Source organism: Tubulanus polymorphus, chromosome 5 (genome assembly GCF_964204645.1).
Source record: "Tubulanus polymorphus chromosome 5, tnTubPoly1.2, whole genome shotgun sequence".
Lineage (NCBI taxonomy): Eukaryota > Metazoa > Nemertea > Palaeonemertea > Tubulaniformes > Tubulanidae > Tubulanus > Tubulanus polymorphus.
In genome coordinates, this window is record NC_134029.1 from 1702762 (window position 1) to 1721857 (window position 19096).

The window sequence follows — 19096 nt, forward strand, 5'->3', positions numbered from 1 at the left end:
GGTCCGCAGTCCAACTTCAGATAATCATTACAGCCGGTGATAAACATATTTGCTTCACAAAAAATTTAAACGTAGAAATTCTGATTTTCTGATAAATTGCTGTTATTTTCGCGTGTGTGATGGCTACTAAAATAACTGGCAGTCAAGATATCGATCCTTATAAGGGTGAACGAGAAGGGAAACTGAGAGAAGTTGGTAAACAAGCGGTTTGGTCTTTATCTTCGTGTAAACCAGGTTGGTAACTAAAACTACTCACTCTGCTGAGTCTGAGACGAGTGGCTGGCAATGCTTGTCCCAATGTGTGCTGCACAGCACAGGGACTTGTTACAATTGATTGTGAATGAATAAAACTAATTAGTATCAATGACCAACCTCAGTATCCCTGTATGATGAAAAAACACCAACAGGCAATTAATCTGAAAATGACCTCTCCACTTGAAACTTCAATCGACTGTAATTCTGTTTCCAATAATGTCAGTGAGCATCGCTTCATCGCAATCAGTCGCCGTCATCCACACAATCTGCTCCAAGTAATGCCAATGATACCAATGAACTGAGAAGTGATGGAAAAACCTCATTTTATTTCATTTGATGTTTTGTGTTGTAGGATTTGGTGTTGATCAGTTGAGAGATGAATCATTAGATACGTACTGGCAATCGGACGGACCTCAACCTCATCTTGTTAATATTCAATTCAAAAAGAAAACTACAATACAGGATATTTGTATATACGCGGATTATAAAGCGGATGAAAGTTACACACCAAACAGGTAAATTAAAATAATATAGTCATCACTTACCAGGGGTAAATCTAGGGTCTATCAATTCGATTAGAATGTTTGCAAATATTTTCTAACTAACCTGGATCCAGAAATATGTAGTCAATAATTGACTGAAGATGGATAAGTTGATGCTCCCTTATATCAGAATAAAATCTGTTATCGATTATGACATTGATTCATTTTAAATTTGTCTTGTTTGTAGAATCTCGGTTCGAGCTGGAAATCATTTCAACGATCTCAGCGAAATCGAACAAGTAGAATTAAGCGAACCGTCCGGTTGGGTGAACGTACCTCTGAAAGACGTCACTTCGAAACCGCTGAGGACTTTCATGTTACAAATAGCAGTTTTATCGAACCATCAAAACGGACGCGATACGCATATGAGACAGATTAAAGTCCACTCGCCAGTGCAGGACATGTCTCTAGCAAAAATGCCGAATTTAGTGACTGTGGATTGTAGACAATACGCGACAATAAGATGAAACAGATTTATATTCATGGAAATATATTTATTTATTAGAAAGTGTCGATAAAAGCAAGGATTGACTCAGCATCCATTTAATTTGGCACTAAACATGATAATGGATGAGTTGTATATGTTAACAATAAATTGAGATTATAAAAGAAATGCAGCAGGATTGCGTTCATAAAGGGACATTTATAAAGTACGTAAGCATCGTAGTAGAAATAGGCCACACTTAAAAACACGGAGAACAGATGAAAATCCAATACATACAAATTCAAAAGATTAGAAACGAAATTTATCAAGAAATAAACACCTGACGGTGGTTTCTTGAGAATCCAATTGTTTTTACGAAACAAAATCAACAGTTATCAAAAGTTGAAGTCAATTTTATTTTAACTCTATTTCGTGGTTTGTCTTTTAGATTTGTATATAGTTGGTTTTAATCTGGTTGCGTACATTTCGTCGGGGAGGGGGCCAAATATTGTCACCCATATCGCCACAGAGAGTTTGAAAATCAGTGTTATTTTTTGCGAATGTACTTTCACAATATGGTTTGTACTCAACTCGTCTGTTGTCGGGAAGAGAAATAACAACGTTACGTATCTCGCAGTGCATGTAACCGGTTGAGTTGTGTTTTGATTGACAACGCTGTGATTGTTTAAACCACTAATCTGCGGTTTATCTAACTGATTTTTTCTACACTTCGCGAAGAGCGTCAGTTGCTTCTCAAAATATCTAGATAAACTATATCTGACGATGCATGGCGTGGTTACGTAACGTCAGTTAAAAAAAAAAACCGGAAAAACACCTATAAACACAATGAGTCAGTGTAGCTCCGACTGCGTTTGTAATTACTGGTGAAAAGACGAACTTCAGTTTGATTGAAAGGAATTTTAATTGAAAATGGGTTCGAATAACTGTCATTTTCAACCAGGAATAATGAATTGTTTAAGACTCGGGGGAAACAATTATAGACATGTATTATATTTCCAGGCAAAATAACAAATAGGAATGTTTTCATTTTTAAACTCGAAACTCGATAATTTCTTTTGATATAACGATTCAAAATAGTTACTATTCTTATCATTAAACATTTAAATGCTTGGTTTTCTTATGAGTTTTTATCCATTGATCTTTACACAAATACCCTAAACTAAACCATGCACCGTATTTCGGGATTGGTAGATGTGCCTGCACACGTATAGCCGGTTTTACTTTCATACTATTTGAATACATAGCGAATAACACTTGTTCATCGGTACCCGCGTATCCCATATCTAAAAACATCTGAACATATTTCATATACAATCTCGTCCATCTCAACATCAGATCTTGTTTTCCTATGAATATACAACCGCAGACCCACGTGCTGGCGTTATGGAATATATCACTAAGTGTCGCGTCCATCGTCACGTTTGAAACCTGATCGTAGGATATCCTAGTTTCGTCGAAATTCGGCGGTAAAGCCAATTTAAACTGATCTTGTCCTGTGAGATCACGGAATAATCCGATATCAATCCACGCAAAATATTCAGTTTTAAAAACGTTGTTTATAACGGCTCGTTCCATTAGTTCGTATTTTGAATGCATAACGCACGGATATTGAGATTTAAGAGTTTGTCGAATTGCCGTCGAGTAATCGGCGCGATGAATTATATTTCGAATCTGATTCTCGAATGAAAAGCTTTTTAGAAATCGACGCTTCATGATAACGATCTTAGTCAAATTGCTCGGTAAATAGGAGCGAACTTTCTTGAAATGGAACGCGTGATACGGGCTGTCGAAGTAGGCGATAACGGGATTATCAATGCGTCTAAATGACCACATCCAGTTTCTATAAGTCTCCGGTGATCTCCAGATTCCTCCCCATTTAGAAATGACACCGATATCGAAGAACGCCGTCACGATTGTGATATTATCAGATTCATTCGGTTGAATTTGTTTCATCGAGTAATTTGTCAGTTTTCTTTTCTGTATTTTCCGAGTTGTCACGCGCGTATCTTCACGAACCGGTTTCTGTGTATAAATGAACTCGCGTTTATCAACACGGAACTCTTCTATCATTGAAGATCCTCTCTCGTTTCTTTTCCTCGGATTCGATTTATTGCCCTGCAAAAAAGTAGATTTACATCATAAATAATCATCAAAACGCATACATGTACGTATCGGAATGAATAAACAAAGTCAGAATGTCAGTCATAAACTGTCGACTATCCCTTCATTTAGCATTTCTATGATTGAAACATTCAATACGAAGAGATAACATCTTTCGAAAAACCATTTTCCAACACTGATTGGATTCCCGTGAGGGTGATACATTTTTCTCCATCAGTTTTTATGAGACCTCTGCGTTTTTAAACAGTCGAGTCTCTGATGTTGAGAAGAAGTATAAGCTTTGTTATATTATATATGTATATACGTAATCTTTCAGAGTATATATATATATATATATATATATATATATATATATATATATATATATATATATATATATATATATATATATATATATATATATATATATATATATATATATATATATATATATATATATATATATATATATATATATATATATATATATATATATATATATATATGTATAACACATACATATCCCCACCCGCACCCATTCGTATAACCAGGACGGTGCTTCATTTTTCATTTTACCCTCGTAAAAATGAAGCAGAGTCGACCTTGGTAATCTTTGAGCATAGCATATAGATTTAAAGACTCTTGACTTGGCTCAAGTTCTTAATCCTACTCGGGGATCATATTTAGTTTGGATTACGGTTTGCTTCTACAGAGGCGACGTATCTTACTGGTGATATAATATAACAATAGATTGATATTGTAACAATGCATAATATATGTATAGTATATAAGTGCACGATTTCCTGTGTTACATTAATGGCGGATATGATGATAACAGCTCGTTTTCTCTCCCTCCAATCCTACATCTATTAAAACAAACTAATTATTTCAATTCGTAGTGTAGTAAAAAACTCCTCAACCGAGACGGATATGAAAGAAAAGTAAATTCTTCCCCCTCGCTGTGCAGAAATTGTATACAGGTTAATTTTTAAACATTTTGAATGATTTAAGTTAATAATGAAGCAAAGCGCACATACTTTCGCCTCTTAATCTCAGTTAGTATGTACATGTATATATACACACATAGTTTTAGGTTATTATGACTAAACCAAGAAAAAACCACCAGTACACGTACTACATGCATGTATTATATGCATGATAGAAATTAATTACGCGCAAGATACATTAAGGTTACATTGTGATATCAAACTACAACGGGAAACTCATTATTATATGAGCAGTTTTAACTTGAGACTCACCACGTATATAACAGTCACAATTGCCGTCAGCAGCAGAACAACCAAAATCACCAAACTCTGTCGACGAATCATTCTGAATTTCGGGACGAACATCGCTGAGAAGTAGCATCATCAAGAACAGCGCTGGTGCATCTAAAGCTCAGTAGTAGTTGTAGCTGTATAGTCAGAATAAATGCTCTCAATAAACAAACTCTAGTCTCCACTTGAGAAGTTGTACTAAATCACATCAGCTGATCTTGTGTAACACTTAGAGAAGCTATATTTATCTGGGTCGACACTCCTATACGCGCTGTAAGTCACGGGCTCGAATCTCGGTGATGATGTCCCGGGTTCGACGCTATGGTTACTCGTCGGCGGTAAGAAGTGTTCATGAATAAAATAGACAGTATCCGCGGTCCCGTTAAGTGTTTAGTATTGGCCGATATGTTTGTCCTGTATTTAGAACACGCCGATAAGAGCTATGATAAGTAAGTATTTGAATTTCAGTCAATGGTCATGCGGTTTATATTTACTCGTACACAGCTCGGGTCACGATGTAAACTCGATCCGTTGTGTATAGTACATGTAAATAGTAATTGATACGGCTGACGTGGGCGTCGTTGCTTAATTTCTATTTACTTCAAAGTTATGAATGAATCAATTAATTCAAGTTAGTAGAGACGCGAGTCAGAGACGGCTAATCGCTGTGGTTAATTACACACTAATCTACCATTTTCCGTCATATAAATTGCGAATTTCTTACAAATATTAGATGAAAAATTACAACACTAAAAATGTCCTGATGATATCAAAATTCATTGAAATCTACGTATTTATAAATTGTACTTTGCGTGTAATTTGTTATTCGTGAAAACAGATACACTGTGCAAAAGGACACCGAAACAGGAAGTTGATGTTCGCTTTATTAAATTCGTTTATATACATGGCTATATTCACGTATAGACGAAATTTGTTTGGATTCGAAACTGATCAGTGCTGCTGAAATCTGAAATCATAAACACATAAAGGATTTATGATCTCAGATGATGAAGTTTAGATAAACTGCGAATGTCAGACAATAAACATTCTAATCATCATACGTGATGGTTTTTTACTTATTAACTCGAAGTCAAAGGTATAAACAGAACAAAAAGTATTCAGTGCAGTCTACGAGTCAAAAAGTTTGAATTATTGGGACAGTTTAAGACACTTTACCTTTTCGCCGGTGCGCAGTTTAACGAGGGGAAGGACACATGACCGTCGTCCATCAATCTTCATTTCAGTAAACGCGTCACTGTGACTTCCGTTTAAACGCCCAATAATGTGGCGTCTGCCAGTAGCTCCCGTAGTTTGATTGAATTATGCAACAACGTTTAGTTGAAAATGAAGAAGATTAGTTTATATTCACGATCACGTTTTGGGTTGTGGATAAAATACACAAATTTCCGTGTAAGGATCTGGATGATGGTTTATTTTGTTTAGACGTGGACGCACATGTCACAATCACAAAAAGACGCGGTAATTCAATTGTGATAGTGTTGATGTCCGTTTTTGCGAGACCTCTCACTCAGACGACTCTCGCGTTAAATTGACGCAAATAGCGTGTCTGGTTCGGTAGATCACGTCATTTCCTGTTTCAGTAAACGGTGAACGAGACTCTGTTCTATGGTTTCGCAATAATTATATAGTATTTTGTTGGATTCTCGCTTCAGGCCCGCGAATTATACATTAATATCTACATGAAATAGACCCACTCGCTTACCGCTGTCCCCTCCACCACATCGTCTGCCACCTGACAGTATTTTTCCCCGCACTGGCTCGATCGCACCAGTGATTCGAATCAGTGACGCTTCAAGCCATCCATGAAAAAAATCCAGACCAGATACGCGTTTCATTCTACGCAGTATTTTTTTGGTGTTCCCGGTAAACGGTGCACGGAGCATGTTTTCGTGTAAGATCATCATTATGAAGTCATGCGTTGTTAATCAATGTGACGAACAAGTTTTTCACATGTTTGTTTCCTATAGTATTTGATCTCAGAGCTTCAGTAATCAGATTGTCGAAAGTGGAGCAACATCGGGGGCGCGCGAACGCCTACCACTGGGGAAATTACATCTCAAGCGACTCTTTGACAGGTTATTCTGCATCTTGCAAAAATTGGTCCATAAAAGCATCGGACTTACAAAAAGGCATGGCTTAATAGAAGAGGAACAAACAGTCCAAGTTTGTTCGTAACGCCAAAGGGCCACGAAAAATTTGGAATTCTAAATTTGGAGATCAAAGAATAGTATTTTCATATGATTCTGACTTTGGCATATTCGGATTCGGAAAATGCTACCATTAGTAAAGCGAGCAGTGGCATTCAAAATGTGTGACGTTATAACGGTCATTATGACAGTATGTGAAATGTTATCCCAGTCGACCAGAGCTGTTTATACCTGTTTGTATTAATGAGTATTTACGTACCGAAAGAATATCGAGGATTTCGGATGATTATCGAGAAACTCTGCTCCTCGGGCGCTATACCGAACTCACCTCGACCACACAATAAATCCACGTGAACATCATCAATTTATAATGGAAATGCGGCTGAAATAATAATAATTATAAGATGTAATGTGCTTTAAGCTCTTGCAGTAATTTGTGAAGTGTCTAATTGCTATAGATAATTAGTTCACTGGCGTCTGATGTAAGTCAGTCTGGAATGCAACGTTTACCGTTGAAAAGAAGCAACGCTAAAAAACGTTTTCTTATGTGTAAACATATAAAACATTTAGATATACGTGTGAAGGAAAATGATACCGGTGCCGTTTGAATCCCTGTATGGGAATATACAAACCTGACACGAAGACGTGATTCGACACGAAGAAACAACAAAATAAATATGATGTAAAACATGATGTAAAAATATGATGAAATGGAAACATAGAAATATATAAAGACAATGAGAGTTCGCTGGATTGACAATTACAAAAAGGACATTTCATTCTGAAGTGAAATCCCTCAGTCACTGATAAAACTGTTCACACTTAAGTTGTGATATGTCACATGAAGAAATCCGAACACAGTGCCATTATGTGCCATTTAATTCATCCACACTACTACTGGTGTGTCGTTTGTTCTGCTACATCTGTATTGTTTAACTGTGAAGCTTCTACTTTTTCACTGACGTCACGGTTATTGCTTAAATTGGCTTTCGTGTGACGTCATACGAATTACCTTTACCGAGTCTGAACAAAATTCACCCCCTTCATACCATGTTTCTACTGTGATAGAAATTATTTGTCCATGTTGTTTGTGGTATTACTGTCGACCATCTCCCTCCCATGTTGCTTCGAAACTATCCGTTTTCGAACTGCCCACATGAGTATGATTGTATTTTCATGTTTTCCATATTGATGTCCACATGTAATCGATGCATCAAAATTCCGCTATAGAGGTTTATTGACATCACCCCATCACATATTCTGTATGACCTTTCATATTTTGAAATGAATTAGTAATTTTCGGGCTAGTTATCTAGGTTAACTCTCTCACATGGGTGGGCCCTATAATGGTTATATTTGAAATTTGCATAACAAGTCGAGATAAACCTTGAATTATTTAATTAACTCACAGAACCCACCGAACATTAAATACAAATACGTCAAATAATGATATGGTTTATTATTAATTAGAACAGTTTCACATTATATTCAGATTAACATCTTTCAACATTGTTTTCATACTATACAATCTTCAATTTAATTTACAATAACATAAACTGACAAGAAACAATCATCATAATTACATTTCATATGGCATTTTATCTGACATTTATAAATACGCTGTTATTTTCACGAATTCATGATGAAAACAAAAACAACTCGATCAAGTGACTTGATAGCTATAATATTCACATTAACCATAAGAGGCCTTCATAAAGTACGTAAAATTGATATCCATCGGTGGAGGGTGTGAAATCAAGCCCTTGCTCCCCATGAACACGATACCTCGCGTACATCTTACTTTTACACGTACTTTATAAACGGTCCCTATAATTCCACTTAATCCTCACTCTGACTGTTTAGAATAAAAATCACAGAACACTCGCATGATATATAATACATAATAATAATATATTCTAGAAACAATCAGGGGACTGATTTTAGTGTCAGTTTTTTGCTGCAGGTGTCGCTGTATTTTTGCTGGAATGTATATTGTATATCACAATATATTCAATATACGTATCGTATCAAGAAAACCCTGATTGAATCTAATTACATATCTACAAATACATCGAATGTAAATTGATCAATGTATATGGGAAGGGAAGGGACATCGACATATGAATATAATTGTTATGCTTCAAAAAGAGTCGCTGTTTGCTGCTCTATAGTAGAGACTATATAACCGATCATCAACCATACGTTTAACATCTGGACTATGTTCGTTCTTCTCATCAGTAATCATTCTCACCCGGTCGGATGATGATTGCACGAAGTCGTGAAAATGTTGATATTCCATTAAACCTTACGACGAAAGCAGTCAGAATCTAATGGTGGAGTCTTCCTTCCTAGCGGAGTTTAGCAAATCATTAATTCACCTTAACGAGCTGCGATTACTGATGGTCAGCTGAAGACTGATGGCCACCAGATTACTGGTGGCCAGCTGATCACTGATGGTCAGCTGATTACTGATCGTCAGCTAATCTACTGATTGTCAGCAATCCGTGGTCAAGACACTTCATTTTCACAATCTCCAGTTATGGGAACACACCATTTTTACGACATGGCTTCAAAAATGTGTGGGTGATCTAGATTTAAAAATTTGAATTCTTGTTGTTCTTGCTGATTTTTACCGATATATTTTCGTTAGATCATGTGCGCGTGACGTCATTGTCATTTGAACTGGTTACACAAATGTATGATAGAAACGATCAAAGCAAGGAAGGCCGCCAGTCGTGCATTAATAACTATCGCCTGATTAGAAGTATTAAACCACTGATGTTTCGTGTATGAACTTGCGTTGTTATTCAAGCATAAACGCATCGTGTTGCGTCGTACCGTTTCGCAATCGTTCTCGTAGTTCGTCTGTTTATCGCAGGTACAAGTCGTCAATTTCTGAGCTTGTTTTTGCTGATGAAGAACCGTCAAGCTATTATTGCACTCTTTCGAACATCGGTTTCCTTTAAACATATCAACGCAAAGATCGGAATAGTATCTCAGGGCGGTGAGACATGACGTGTCCGCTTCGCAAATTAGTTTAGCTAGCGAACATTTGAGTATAGATTGCGGATCTTTTACGCTGTTAATCGCGGAGAGAACCTGGTCTCTGCACGGTTCGACTGCAAGGCGTTGTCTGATACAATACGCATCTCCGTCGCACGTACAATGCATCATATCATTAGCTTGACCTCCCGAAGTTAAAAGCGACAACAAAACTTCGCGACATTGAGTCGTACAACCGTCCATAGACTCTAAATTACAAAATGTACGAAAATGATGCAAAGCTATTCCGCAACCGATTTGAATTTGACAGTTTCTCGTAGCTTCCATACACGATATGCTTTTAACCATTGATACGTACGTCAAACAACAAAAACAACAAAGAATCAAATCTATTTGATATACACTTACACACATATCGCCTCTCGTCTCAAGTATCACCAGTTCAAGAACTTAAGTTTATGAATGAGCCGACTATGTAAACGTATCCGTCTGATGTGCTACACAAAAACGTGTAAAGAATAGTGAAGCTAAAAATGCAACACAGACTTTATAACGAACGGAACTTCCACAGCATCACATCTCACAAACTGGTTTTCAAACGAACGTTCCAGCCTGCCAACCAGCTGTAAATCGAAGATAAATCTTCCAACTTCCTATCCCATCCGTCAATATAATATTTCCCTAATTTTATGCGTTCTAAAGGAGCAGCGGTTGCCTTTTCTTTCCGCTGTACCCGGGTGACATAGATCTTTAGGAATGCGCGTTGCTTGATTCTAGACTTGGCTATTCATTATATGCTGGGGAGAGAAAAACGTTGAATAGTTAGTGAAAAACTTGGCTATATCGAACCGGTCGACACTAATACAGCACACTCCTCTCGGCAGCAAGGTAAAAACCAGAGCAATTTTCATTCGTTTATAAGAGGCTGCCAATAACGTATATAATGTTGAATGACAGGCTACGGTTGTGTATATTGAAGATTACTGATAAAACACTTAACATTCGTTTGCGATAAATAATCAACACTAACCTTTCATCGGGTGCAGCCATACGACACACTGTCACCATCCTGAGAGCTCGTACCGCGCACAGGTGATTTCACTTTACATCCCCCCTACTTTTATATTAAATCTCCTTGCGCCGCATGTCCCGCCATCTACATCCATCCAGCCTCTTTATTATACTCTATCCTTTCATGAGACCACTTTTTATTGCCTAATACCCATTTGACGTGATCCAGACGAATAGAAAGCAGCCGGTCTATATCGGAGACATATTTTACACGTTCATCTTTTGAAAAAAGCCAATCACTGGTTTAGTTTAAATACCTAAGTGCATCTGTCAGGTTGACAGCGAGTTTCCAAATGTAGCTACATTCTTCGAATGCGGTATTTGATTTTTATAACCCACTTCTTTGTTGTTTTAATTCACTTCTGCAATGATGCACATAATGATGTTTATACTGCATTTAAATTGTAGAATATTGTATTGCTCTATGTTTGATATTGTTTCAAAATCACCAGTCTCAAGAAGCCGTCGTCGGAACTATAAAACTGACTCGACTTAAAATCATGATTCTACGTATGCCGTAATCAAATCGAAGTAAGATTGTCAACTTTAACCTATACAACTACAAATTCTTATTAGTCTTATGAGTATTGATTACGAAAATGTCCAAAAACTGTGACGTGAATGTAATAATAGTAAAAAAAGAGGTCGGGAAGAAAGATCTGATGTGAAACACGTAGATCGCGTCATAAATCCAGACAAATGATGATTTATCGGACGAAATTCCGGTTAGTCATTAGCGATAGACTAAAGATAACTTCCGAACAGGAGACTCAATCTGCGCGCTAATTGTCGGGCCTCTGACGACGACAAGGTCATCCCCGATCCGACACGTGGATGATCATCATAAGGAATTTAGGCGGAAATGAGACTCGGTCAGCGAGGATGTAATTGAGCCCCGGACGTCATTGTAGGTTTTTGACTATAGGTATCATCGGTCTGAAAAATATGCAAGAGTTTGGACTGGAGAAACGTAACATCTAGAATCTCGCAAATTATGCGAATTTTCTCAATTTCAAAACGGCATGCCAAAAAGTATCATGGTATCAGGATGGTGACATCGCGTAGCTTTGATATTTCATTTTTTGCTTTCTATCATGAATAATGTAGTTTTTTTCGATTATTCCCAATGAATGGCTGATTGTACATGAGGTGTGGATGTATGGTAACCGCCTATCTAACGTATCCTATTACATTTCTATCACCCAGGTTGTTGCAGATTGAACAACAATAATAGCGCGTTGTTTCTGCGACGAAATTTGGAAAAGGGAAACTAATAGGAAGTACTTTCAGCGTAAAACTCAGCCGCCGTCAAATGCTATTATTTCTAAGCTATTCGATTCGTTGCAGATCGGGTTACTCGAGATAATGAAATAATTGTATTGGTAGTATTGTATAAGTGATTCATAATTGAGATATGATTGGTAAGAACGTGGCATTACAAGGCATTTATAGTTATGTTCTCGAATAAAAGAAGCCCTAGAAATGGGAGATATATAGCTATAATGTGTGTCAAAAGCAACACGCTGCGAGTAGGGTTCGAACCTACGCGGGAATATCCCATTGGATTTCGAGTCCAACGCCTTAACCACTCGGCCATCGCAGCTATACACGAGGTTCAAATTAGAGCCCAAATTTGAATTTTTTTAACTTAGCGATAATTGTCAGTGATCGTGGTAACGAAGTTAATTCGGATCTTTCTTCGTATGATGATTAGATAATTTGTGACGTTCATTAAGACGGTTGATCGCATTTCACCAACTCCCTGATTATGCACTTCCTGCTCACTCACTAATGTCGCAGTCACCATCAGTCGATTTATTTCAGACATCCAGGGACATCGGAAACCTTTCTACATTGTACTGTATTCTGAGCGGATATTCCACGCAAAACCTCGAGAAGCTCGCTATATATATAACGCCCCCGATCCCAATGCACATCTTACAGTGGACACTTACCGTACATAGGCTACCTGGAAATCAGGAAAGTCAACGTTCACTTCTTTAGTCGGAATTTTGTAGAAAGGCTTAACACCATGGAAAAGTCAGGGTCATTTGATAAGATAGTTAGACCCCACCTACAGTTCCCGTCTTTGTTTTACGTATTTGAGAGGAAGACTTGTACATGTCTGGGTAAAAGAAAATCAGATACTAGTAGCTGTGCACCATGTTTCTGCGGCTTTGAATGTATGCTATAAGACAAACGATCGTGTATCTTAAATAAATAAAATGTATTTTCTCGCAACAAAAATTTGATATTTTACATAATAGCACGGTAAGATATAGTGCATCGTTGATTTATATGAACATGAAATAAAACTTTGTCACCGTTACTGACCGCAGCAATGATTTGTGTATAGAAATACATGTATTTTAGAACTAACTTATTAACAATGCCCAGAGCGTATTTACGTATATTAATTAATTACTTGATTAATAAATTAGTGAAAATAATGATTTAATCTATACTTAAGAGATACCGGTACATGAAATATTGCACGTAACTTTCAATAAACCGTTATTATCTCCTCCTCCTCCTCCTCCTCCTCCTCCTCCTCCTCCTCCCCCCTCCTCCCCCCTCCTCCTCCCCCCTCCTCCTCCTCCTCCTCCTCCTCCCCCCTCCCCCCCCTCCTCCTCCCCCCTCCTCCTCCTCCTCCTCCTTCTCCTCCTCCTCCTCCTCCTCCTCCCTCCTCCCCCCTCCTCCTCCCCCCCTCCTCCTCCTCCTCCTCCTCCTCCTCCTCCTCCTTCTCCTCCTCCTCCTCCTCGTCGTCAGTTCTGTATCTGTATTAAAACACGCGAGACAGGATTTTGCGTCAATCGATGATCGGGATGATGATGATGATGATATTCCGTCCTGTGTGAAGTCTTAAATGCATTTTTGAACTTCTTTTTATTTCTCCGTTTTGATGTTCTTATCTGCTGACTCGGCAAACGGCACCTACAAAACAGAAAAACCCGTTTACGAATAATTCAGCGCGCATTCTGAACTTGGCCGTCAATTGCATAGCTTTTAACCTCAGTTAATAGCGGTTTGCGCTTGGTGACGTCATGTGCGTATTTTCTATTAACAGATGATTTAACAATAAACCTATAATCTCTACAATATATTGATTCATGGACTCTTTAACTGTTTAAAAAGCATCAAATCATTAAAAAGCAAAGGTGGATCTAAAGGGTGGGGTACACCCAAAAATAGGGCATAACATATAATTAAAAGGCCACCAGAAAAGAAAGCTCATCAGAAAACATTAACTCATTTTTTAGAACTTTTTTTGATCGGTTTAATATTTTTCGCTTTCCTGTCAAATTTCAGGGCAACTTTACATTTTTAGGAGGGGATGCGCTACCCCTACACCCTCCCCTTGGAACCGCCCCTGGTCGACCATATGATTGAGAAGGTTTGGTGGGAAAAACCAAAAATCCTAGTCCGTAGCAGCCACCAACATCCCCTCGCCCGATACATGAACCATTATTATTAATCAAGCAAATCATTTGTATCCGGTGCCTCGATGAAGTGTCATACGAAATCTTAGAACTGACGACGCGAAGGCGGCGTTTAGAGTATTTAAAGGATCAGGTTCAGAGCCATCGCGGAGACTGATGATAAAACATCATCACTACGCCTGAAAAGTCAAGAATATACTGAAGTGGTCCTAATCAGAGTAACCGACAAGATAAAACACTGAAAAACATTCGACTCGACTATCCCGTGTTTATTCTCGTAACGCGATCTGATTTTCCACTCAAAATTATTTATACTTTTCACTCAATAAAAACGATACACCGATTCATTTTGAGGTTTCTCTCGCGTCTGTTTACAGCGATTTGAAATTTATCAACCGATCAATCAGAAATAGAACATGGTTTGGTGTTTCCACTCAGAGATTCGCGAGGTAAACTCGACAGCAATGAGGATGGATCTCGGCAGCAACGACAAGTTCTTCATTATGTAATGAATGTGAAGATTCATCCCTCGATATACCGCCTCCCGAAAAACTGTCACCTAGCTTATAACGCCAGGAAAACGTACCCCTATACCGCCGAAATCCCAATCACTGAGGTGGGCGCAGTATATCGGTTGTTGGCTGTAAATGGTATAAGTTTCAACCAACAAACTGTTGTCAGATTAAAAATATCATGTTTAGTTTTTAGTGCTCCATTCTACACCGGGGAATTGTGTATGAGACGAAGCATTTGAGACTGATGAAATACGACAAAAGCAGCTCTCGACGTCACTGGTCGCGCTGCTGATATTGACATTTTCACAGCGGAATAAAAGCTGATTTCACCTGCAGCAAAACAAATACAGACACCACCGTGTTTGCGTAAGGAAACTCTGGCTTTTGAAGGTTACAAATTTAAGAAAAACACAGGAGACACATAATACAGGGAGAAACAGAGAGAGAGAGCGAAAGCATTGGAGTGCAAGAGATACCAGAGCTACAGCGGAACCTCGTTATAACGAACATCAGGGCACCAGAAAATCTATTCGTTTTAACCGATAATTTGTTGAATCCAGTGTAGAAATTAATTCTATTTTCAAAGGCTTATGTGTGATGAATGTATAGGATATGTTCGTTATACAGACGCCAATCAGACGGTTGCACCATAACGCGCTTACCGTCGCTTAATTTTTGTGCTCTATTTCATCTTATTACTGTATGGAAATTGCACCGAGAAGCACTCAATTTTCTAAATTTTCATGGATTATGCCCCTTCTTTCATAGGTTGTGCTACCATCAACAGTGGTCCCTGGATCTACCCGTGTCATATCCGGTGAATTGTTTTATACAACGAGGAGGTTTTACTCTATATACACGCATGCAACTCTTGAATTCAAATTACACCAAGCTTTAAACAGCGACGATGTTATTAGAGAATCTATCAGCACATATTTCAACTGCTTTTAACATTGTAATTTTTACCGATACTTTGTGCCTTTTTTTACCTTAGCTCTTCCCATTGTCTTTCATTGAATACTGCATTGTTCTATAAAACATTAAAAAACAAATATGAAATTTTAGATACCGGTAAAAACCCTGCAGAAAAGGAAAATAAATCCACATATTTTGATGATGGATTCAAACAGATTTTAAAACTTACTGATGAATCGATTTTGCTCCTCTTCTTGAGCTGCTTCTTCTTTCTCGGATAAACAGGATTTCTTTTCAACGTTGATCACGGATAAATATGATTTGATGCCTTCAGCTCGAGTCATCCATCTACTGATCTAGAAATTAGAAACCACATTGAAATGATGAATTGATGCCATCAAAAATTCAAAAAGACTAGTCTTAATGCATTTTGGATGTCATTCATAAAGACCTCTATACCTCATTATGTAACAAATCTTTGCGCCTTCCTTTAGGTTCCACTGAAAAAATTCAAATATGATTCAGCCATCTACGGTTCACATGGAAAAGAATGTTTAATTCGACTTCAATGAGATATGTGCGACTATACCAAAGTTTTGCGTTGGTTATATTTTTACCTTGTATAACTTTAATCAGTTTATCCAAAGCTAATTCGTACAGTTTTTCAGCTTCGCGAAAATTGTCTAGTTCCTCCTAGAATTCGAGACGAAATCAATTATCTCAAATCTCATGACTGTTTTTGGTTGAGCTGATTGAATGTGATAATTGAATCTTAATTATGATCGTGCTGTGAATACCTGATACATCGCTTTTTTTACCCTTAAAAGACCGCTCTCTAAATCTTCATTTCCCTTCGAAAGACTCACTTCAAATAAAAACAAATCTTATATGATATGAAACGTTTTTTCTTCTACTTTCTTAAAAAGTATTTTCGTGAATATTTCTACCTAATTCCTCTAAATCGCACGTGTAAAGACCTCTCGATGGAGTTCGCTTCAACTCAGGTCTTAAACTTTGTTTAATCTGTTCAGCTCTAGTCATATACTCTTTCACCTGGAAATAATTAACATCTACTGTTTAACGGACCGAACTTAATTCAATCAAACAGCGCACTATTTCAAATCTGAATTACAATAATAATAAACGTCTACGGCATCAACAATTTAGAATCATGTTTATACGACACAAACAAATTCATTTGATTGTGTCTGGATGATAATCATTTAGAGACGTGCATCCTTCGGAGCAGCGTGTAAAATTTCGATAAATGTCAGTTAATTAAGAGGTGGGTGAATTAATTCAGATTGTGAACACATCTAATAAAATATGCCTGCTGGCTCAAAACTACATCATCTTACTGCAGTGTTTCTCAACTATAATTCCATCAGGAAATTGATGAAAACCCAGCAGTGCTCGAGGGGGTGCAATGCGTAGGATTTTGTGAGCAATTTTGATTTTCTGGGGTTTTTTTTCATGAGATTTTTGTCTGATTAATTTACAACATAATACGATATCAAATTCGCGTTTTTTATTCTAACCTTTTGTCTCAGAGCGTTCTTTTTCAGTGGGTCGGTTTCATCTAAAAAAAACAATCAGTTTTGAATATACGTTGAACTGTAGTTAGCTGGAGGCATTTCAGCATCGTGATTAAGATATGATTAAAACTGCAGACAACTTACGATGAATAGCTGCCACAAAATGTTCTAAGGCTTCAACATAAAGTTGATGAGCTTCTTTGTAATTTTTTTCCAAATCCTTTTTCACGGCATCTCCAACGATAGATGCCTGAATAGAATATTAAACAAAAGCTGAGGGAATAATTGAAGTTTCTACCAATTGGTACCTTATAGTAAATAACTAGACTAAACAAGTCAGTATAAAACTTGGCTGCCATCTATCATACTAGATCATCAACTTACCGCTTTTGAGAAAGAGAAGGCCGATGGGAGACAATCGAGGTTGATAAAAGGATGTTGAAAGAAATCATCAAAATCAATTCTAACATCAGGATCTCGTTGAAGTAATCGTAGAACTAAATCTCGGCAGTTATCTGTTATCTCAATGCCTACTGGAATCTATCGAAATAAACTATTATTACCTACTCAATAATTCATATTTCAAAATTTCCTTTTTCATGGATTGTTCTTTACCTCGATTGGCTTTGAATCCAGAACTTTTTCTTGTAATTCTTTATATGTTTTCGACGCAAATGGAGCTCTTCCAAATAAACATTCTAAGAATTATAATTTGAAATCGCTTTAAGAGAAATTCAAAATAAATAATGAATCTCAGTGGATAAAGAAGTGCTTACCGTACATAAGAACACCGATAGACCAGAGATCAGCTTTAGGATTATACTGTCGTTTAACTATAATTTCTGGAGCCATGTAAAGCGGAGATCCACGCAAAGTATGAGTTTCCATATCATCGCATAGATATTGAGCAAATCCAAAATCTGAAACAAAAACCGGCACAGCATATTAAACCAGAATTTAGGAACATTCGCAGGTATGTGAGATCAAATCTTACCAGCTAATTTGAGAACAGGTTGGTCAGTTGATAATAATAATATATTCTGTGGTTTTAAATCCATGTGTGATATGTTTTCAGATCTTAAAAACTGCATCGCTAAAGCTGTAAGATTAAATCAAAAACTTTACGTTACAATTTAAGCGAAAAATTTGAATACAATGTAAGAATATTTCCATTGTATCTGACCCACACCGCCCCGGGGGACTGTGTTGCGTACCTAACTGTTGTAAAAAACGTTTGACTAGATGTTCAGGGAGAGCTCTTTTTAATCGAATGAACTTCGATAAATCACCTCCGCTACAATACTCCATTATCAAATAAATATACTTATCATCCCACTGAAAAACAGGTAGAAAATTCATCTTAGATTTTTAAAAAAGGTTATCAAACGAACGTAAGAAATAAGATTGTGTTCACAGGTGGTCTAGAATTAAAAGGTACCTGAAAGTCAATGAGCTGTACGATATTCGCATGTTTTAATTTTTTCAGGATTTCGATTTCTGTCAACAAATTTTCAGTTGATGATTTCGTAAGGCTACTTTTTTCGACGCATTTTACAGCGACGACTTCTCTTCTGGATAGATCCTGAAAACATAGATCAACTAATCGTGTACATTGTCATTGAATTGATCGGGACTCACGAAGTGAGTTTTTCTGAATCGAATGACAGTAATTTCTAACCTTTCTAAACGCTTTGTAAACTGTAGCGTAAGTCCCTGAACCGAGCTTTTCTGCAAAGACGTAATCTTTCATCGTTAAAGTGAAATTATGAGTCAATTATCAATATTTTTGACATTTTGTACGTATTAATCCATTTACTTCCGGGTTCAATT

General features: G+C 37.3%; 4 protein-coding genes and 1 non-coding gene across 7 annotated transcripts; 1 reads left to right on the forward strand and 4 right to left on the reverse strand.

Moving 5' to 3' along the window:
• The first annotated feature begins 51 nt into the window (after positions 1-51).
• On the forward strand, positions 52-1526 carry LOC141906529 (anaphase-promoting complex subunit 10-like). The gene is made up of 3 exons (XM_074795860.1): positions 52-234; positions 608-770; positions 985-1526. The coding sequence occupies exons 1-3, from the start codon at positions 120-122 to the stop codon at positions 1262-1264; spliced, it is 558 nt and encodes a 185-aa protein (XP_074651961.1). The 5' UTR covers positions 52-119; the 3' UTR covers positions 1265-1526.
• LOC141906520 (uncharacterized) lies at positions 1440-4707 on the reverse strand. Its single transcript, XM_074795849.1, has 2 exons — positions 4602-4707; positions 1440-3357 (listed from the first exon to the last, which is right to left on the reverse strand). The coding sequence occupies exons 1-2, from the start codon at positions 4692-4694 to the stop codon at positions 2335-2337; spliced, it is 1116 nt and encodes a 371-aa protein (XP_074651950.1). The 5' UTR covers positions 4695-4707; the 3' UTR covers positions 1440-2334.
• A 4753-nt stretch (positions 4708-9460) lies between these two features.
• LOC141905304 (growth arrest-specific protein 1-like) lies at positions 9461-10033 on the reverse strand. The gene has a single exon (XM_074794140.1). It carries the CDS (start codon positions 10031-10033, stop codon positions 9461-9463), a length of 573 nt encoding a protein of 190 aa, XP_074650241.1.
• Positions 10034-12382: 2349 nt separating this feature from the next.
• Positions 12383-12464, reverse strand: Trnas-cga (transfer RNA serine (anticodon CGA)). The gene has a single exon. It is a non-coding gene; the product is annotated as a tRNA-Ser (tRNA).
• Positions 12465-13622: 1158 nt separating this feature from the next.
• Positions 13623-19096, reverse strand: LOC141906516 (serine/threonine-protein kinase ULK3-like). 3 transcript variants are annotated; one of them, XM_074795844.1, is made up of 16 exons: positions 18945-19096; positions 18705-18848; positions 18481-18601; positions 18261-18365; positions 18043-18186; positions 17882-17964; positions 17651-17806; positions 17411-17516; positions 17270-17310; positions 16679-16784; positions 16529-16596; positions 16349-16424; positions 16191-16231; positions 15961-16087; positions 15806-15846; positions 13623-13795 (listed from the first exon to the last, which is right to left on the reverse strand). In XM_074795844.1, exons 1-15 carry the CDS (start codon positions 19014-19016, stop codon positions 15827-15829), a joined length of 1410 nt encoding a protein of 469 aa, XP_074651945.1. In that variant the 5' UTR covers positions 19017-19096; the 3' UTR covers positions 13623-13795; positions 15806-15826. The 3 variants fall into 3 exon arrangements, with proteins under 3 accessions (XP_074651945.1, XP_074651943.1, XP_074651946.1); XM_074795842.1 differs by having other exon boundaries at positions 18481-18625; XM_074795845.1 differs by having other exon boundaries at positions 18481-18625; positions 18705-18865; positions 18945-19056.

Coding starts and splice junctions, on each gene's coding strand:
- LOC141906516 (XM_074795842.1), bottom strand. CDS start 19,016: ATGAAAGATTACGTCTTTGCAGAAAAGCTCGGTTCAGGGACTTACGCT. Junction 17,517..17,650: donor CCTTCTCTTTCTCAAAAGCG/GTAAGTTGATGA, acceptor TATTCTATTCAG/GCATCTATCGTTGGAGATGC. Junction 16,785..17,269: donor AGAACGCTCTGAGACAAAAG/GTTAGAATAAAA, acceptor AATTATTTCCAG/GTGAAAGAGTATATGACTAG.
- LOC141906520 (XM_074795849.1), bottom strand. CDS start 4,694: ATGTTCGTCCCGAAATTCAGAATGATTCGTCGACAGAGTTTGGTGATT. Junction 3,358..4,601: donor TTGTGACTGTTATATACGTG/GTGAGTCTCAAG, acceptor ACTTTTTTGCAG/GGCAATAAATCGAATCCGAG.
- LOC141905304 (XM_074794140.1), bottom strand. CDS start 10,033: ATGGACGGTTGTACGACTCAATGTCGCGAAGTTTTGTTGTCGCTTTTA.
- LOC141906529 (XM_074795860.1), top strand. CDS start 120: ATGGCTACTAAAATAACTGGCAGTCAAGATATCGATCCTTATAAGGGT. Junction 235..607: donor TTTATCTTCGTGTAAACCAG/GTTGGTAACTAA, acceptor TTTGTGTTGTAG/GATTTGGTGTTGATCAGTTG. Junction 771..984: donor GAAAGTTACACACCAAACAG/GTAAATTAAAAT, acceptor TCTTGTTTGTAG/AATCTCGGTTCGAGCTGGAA.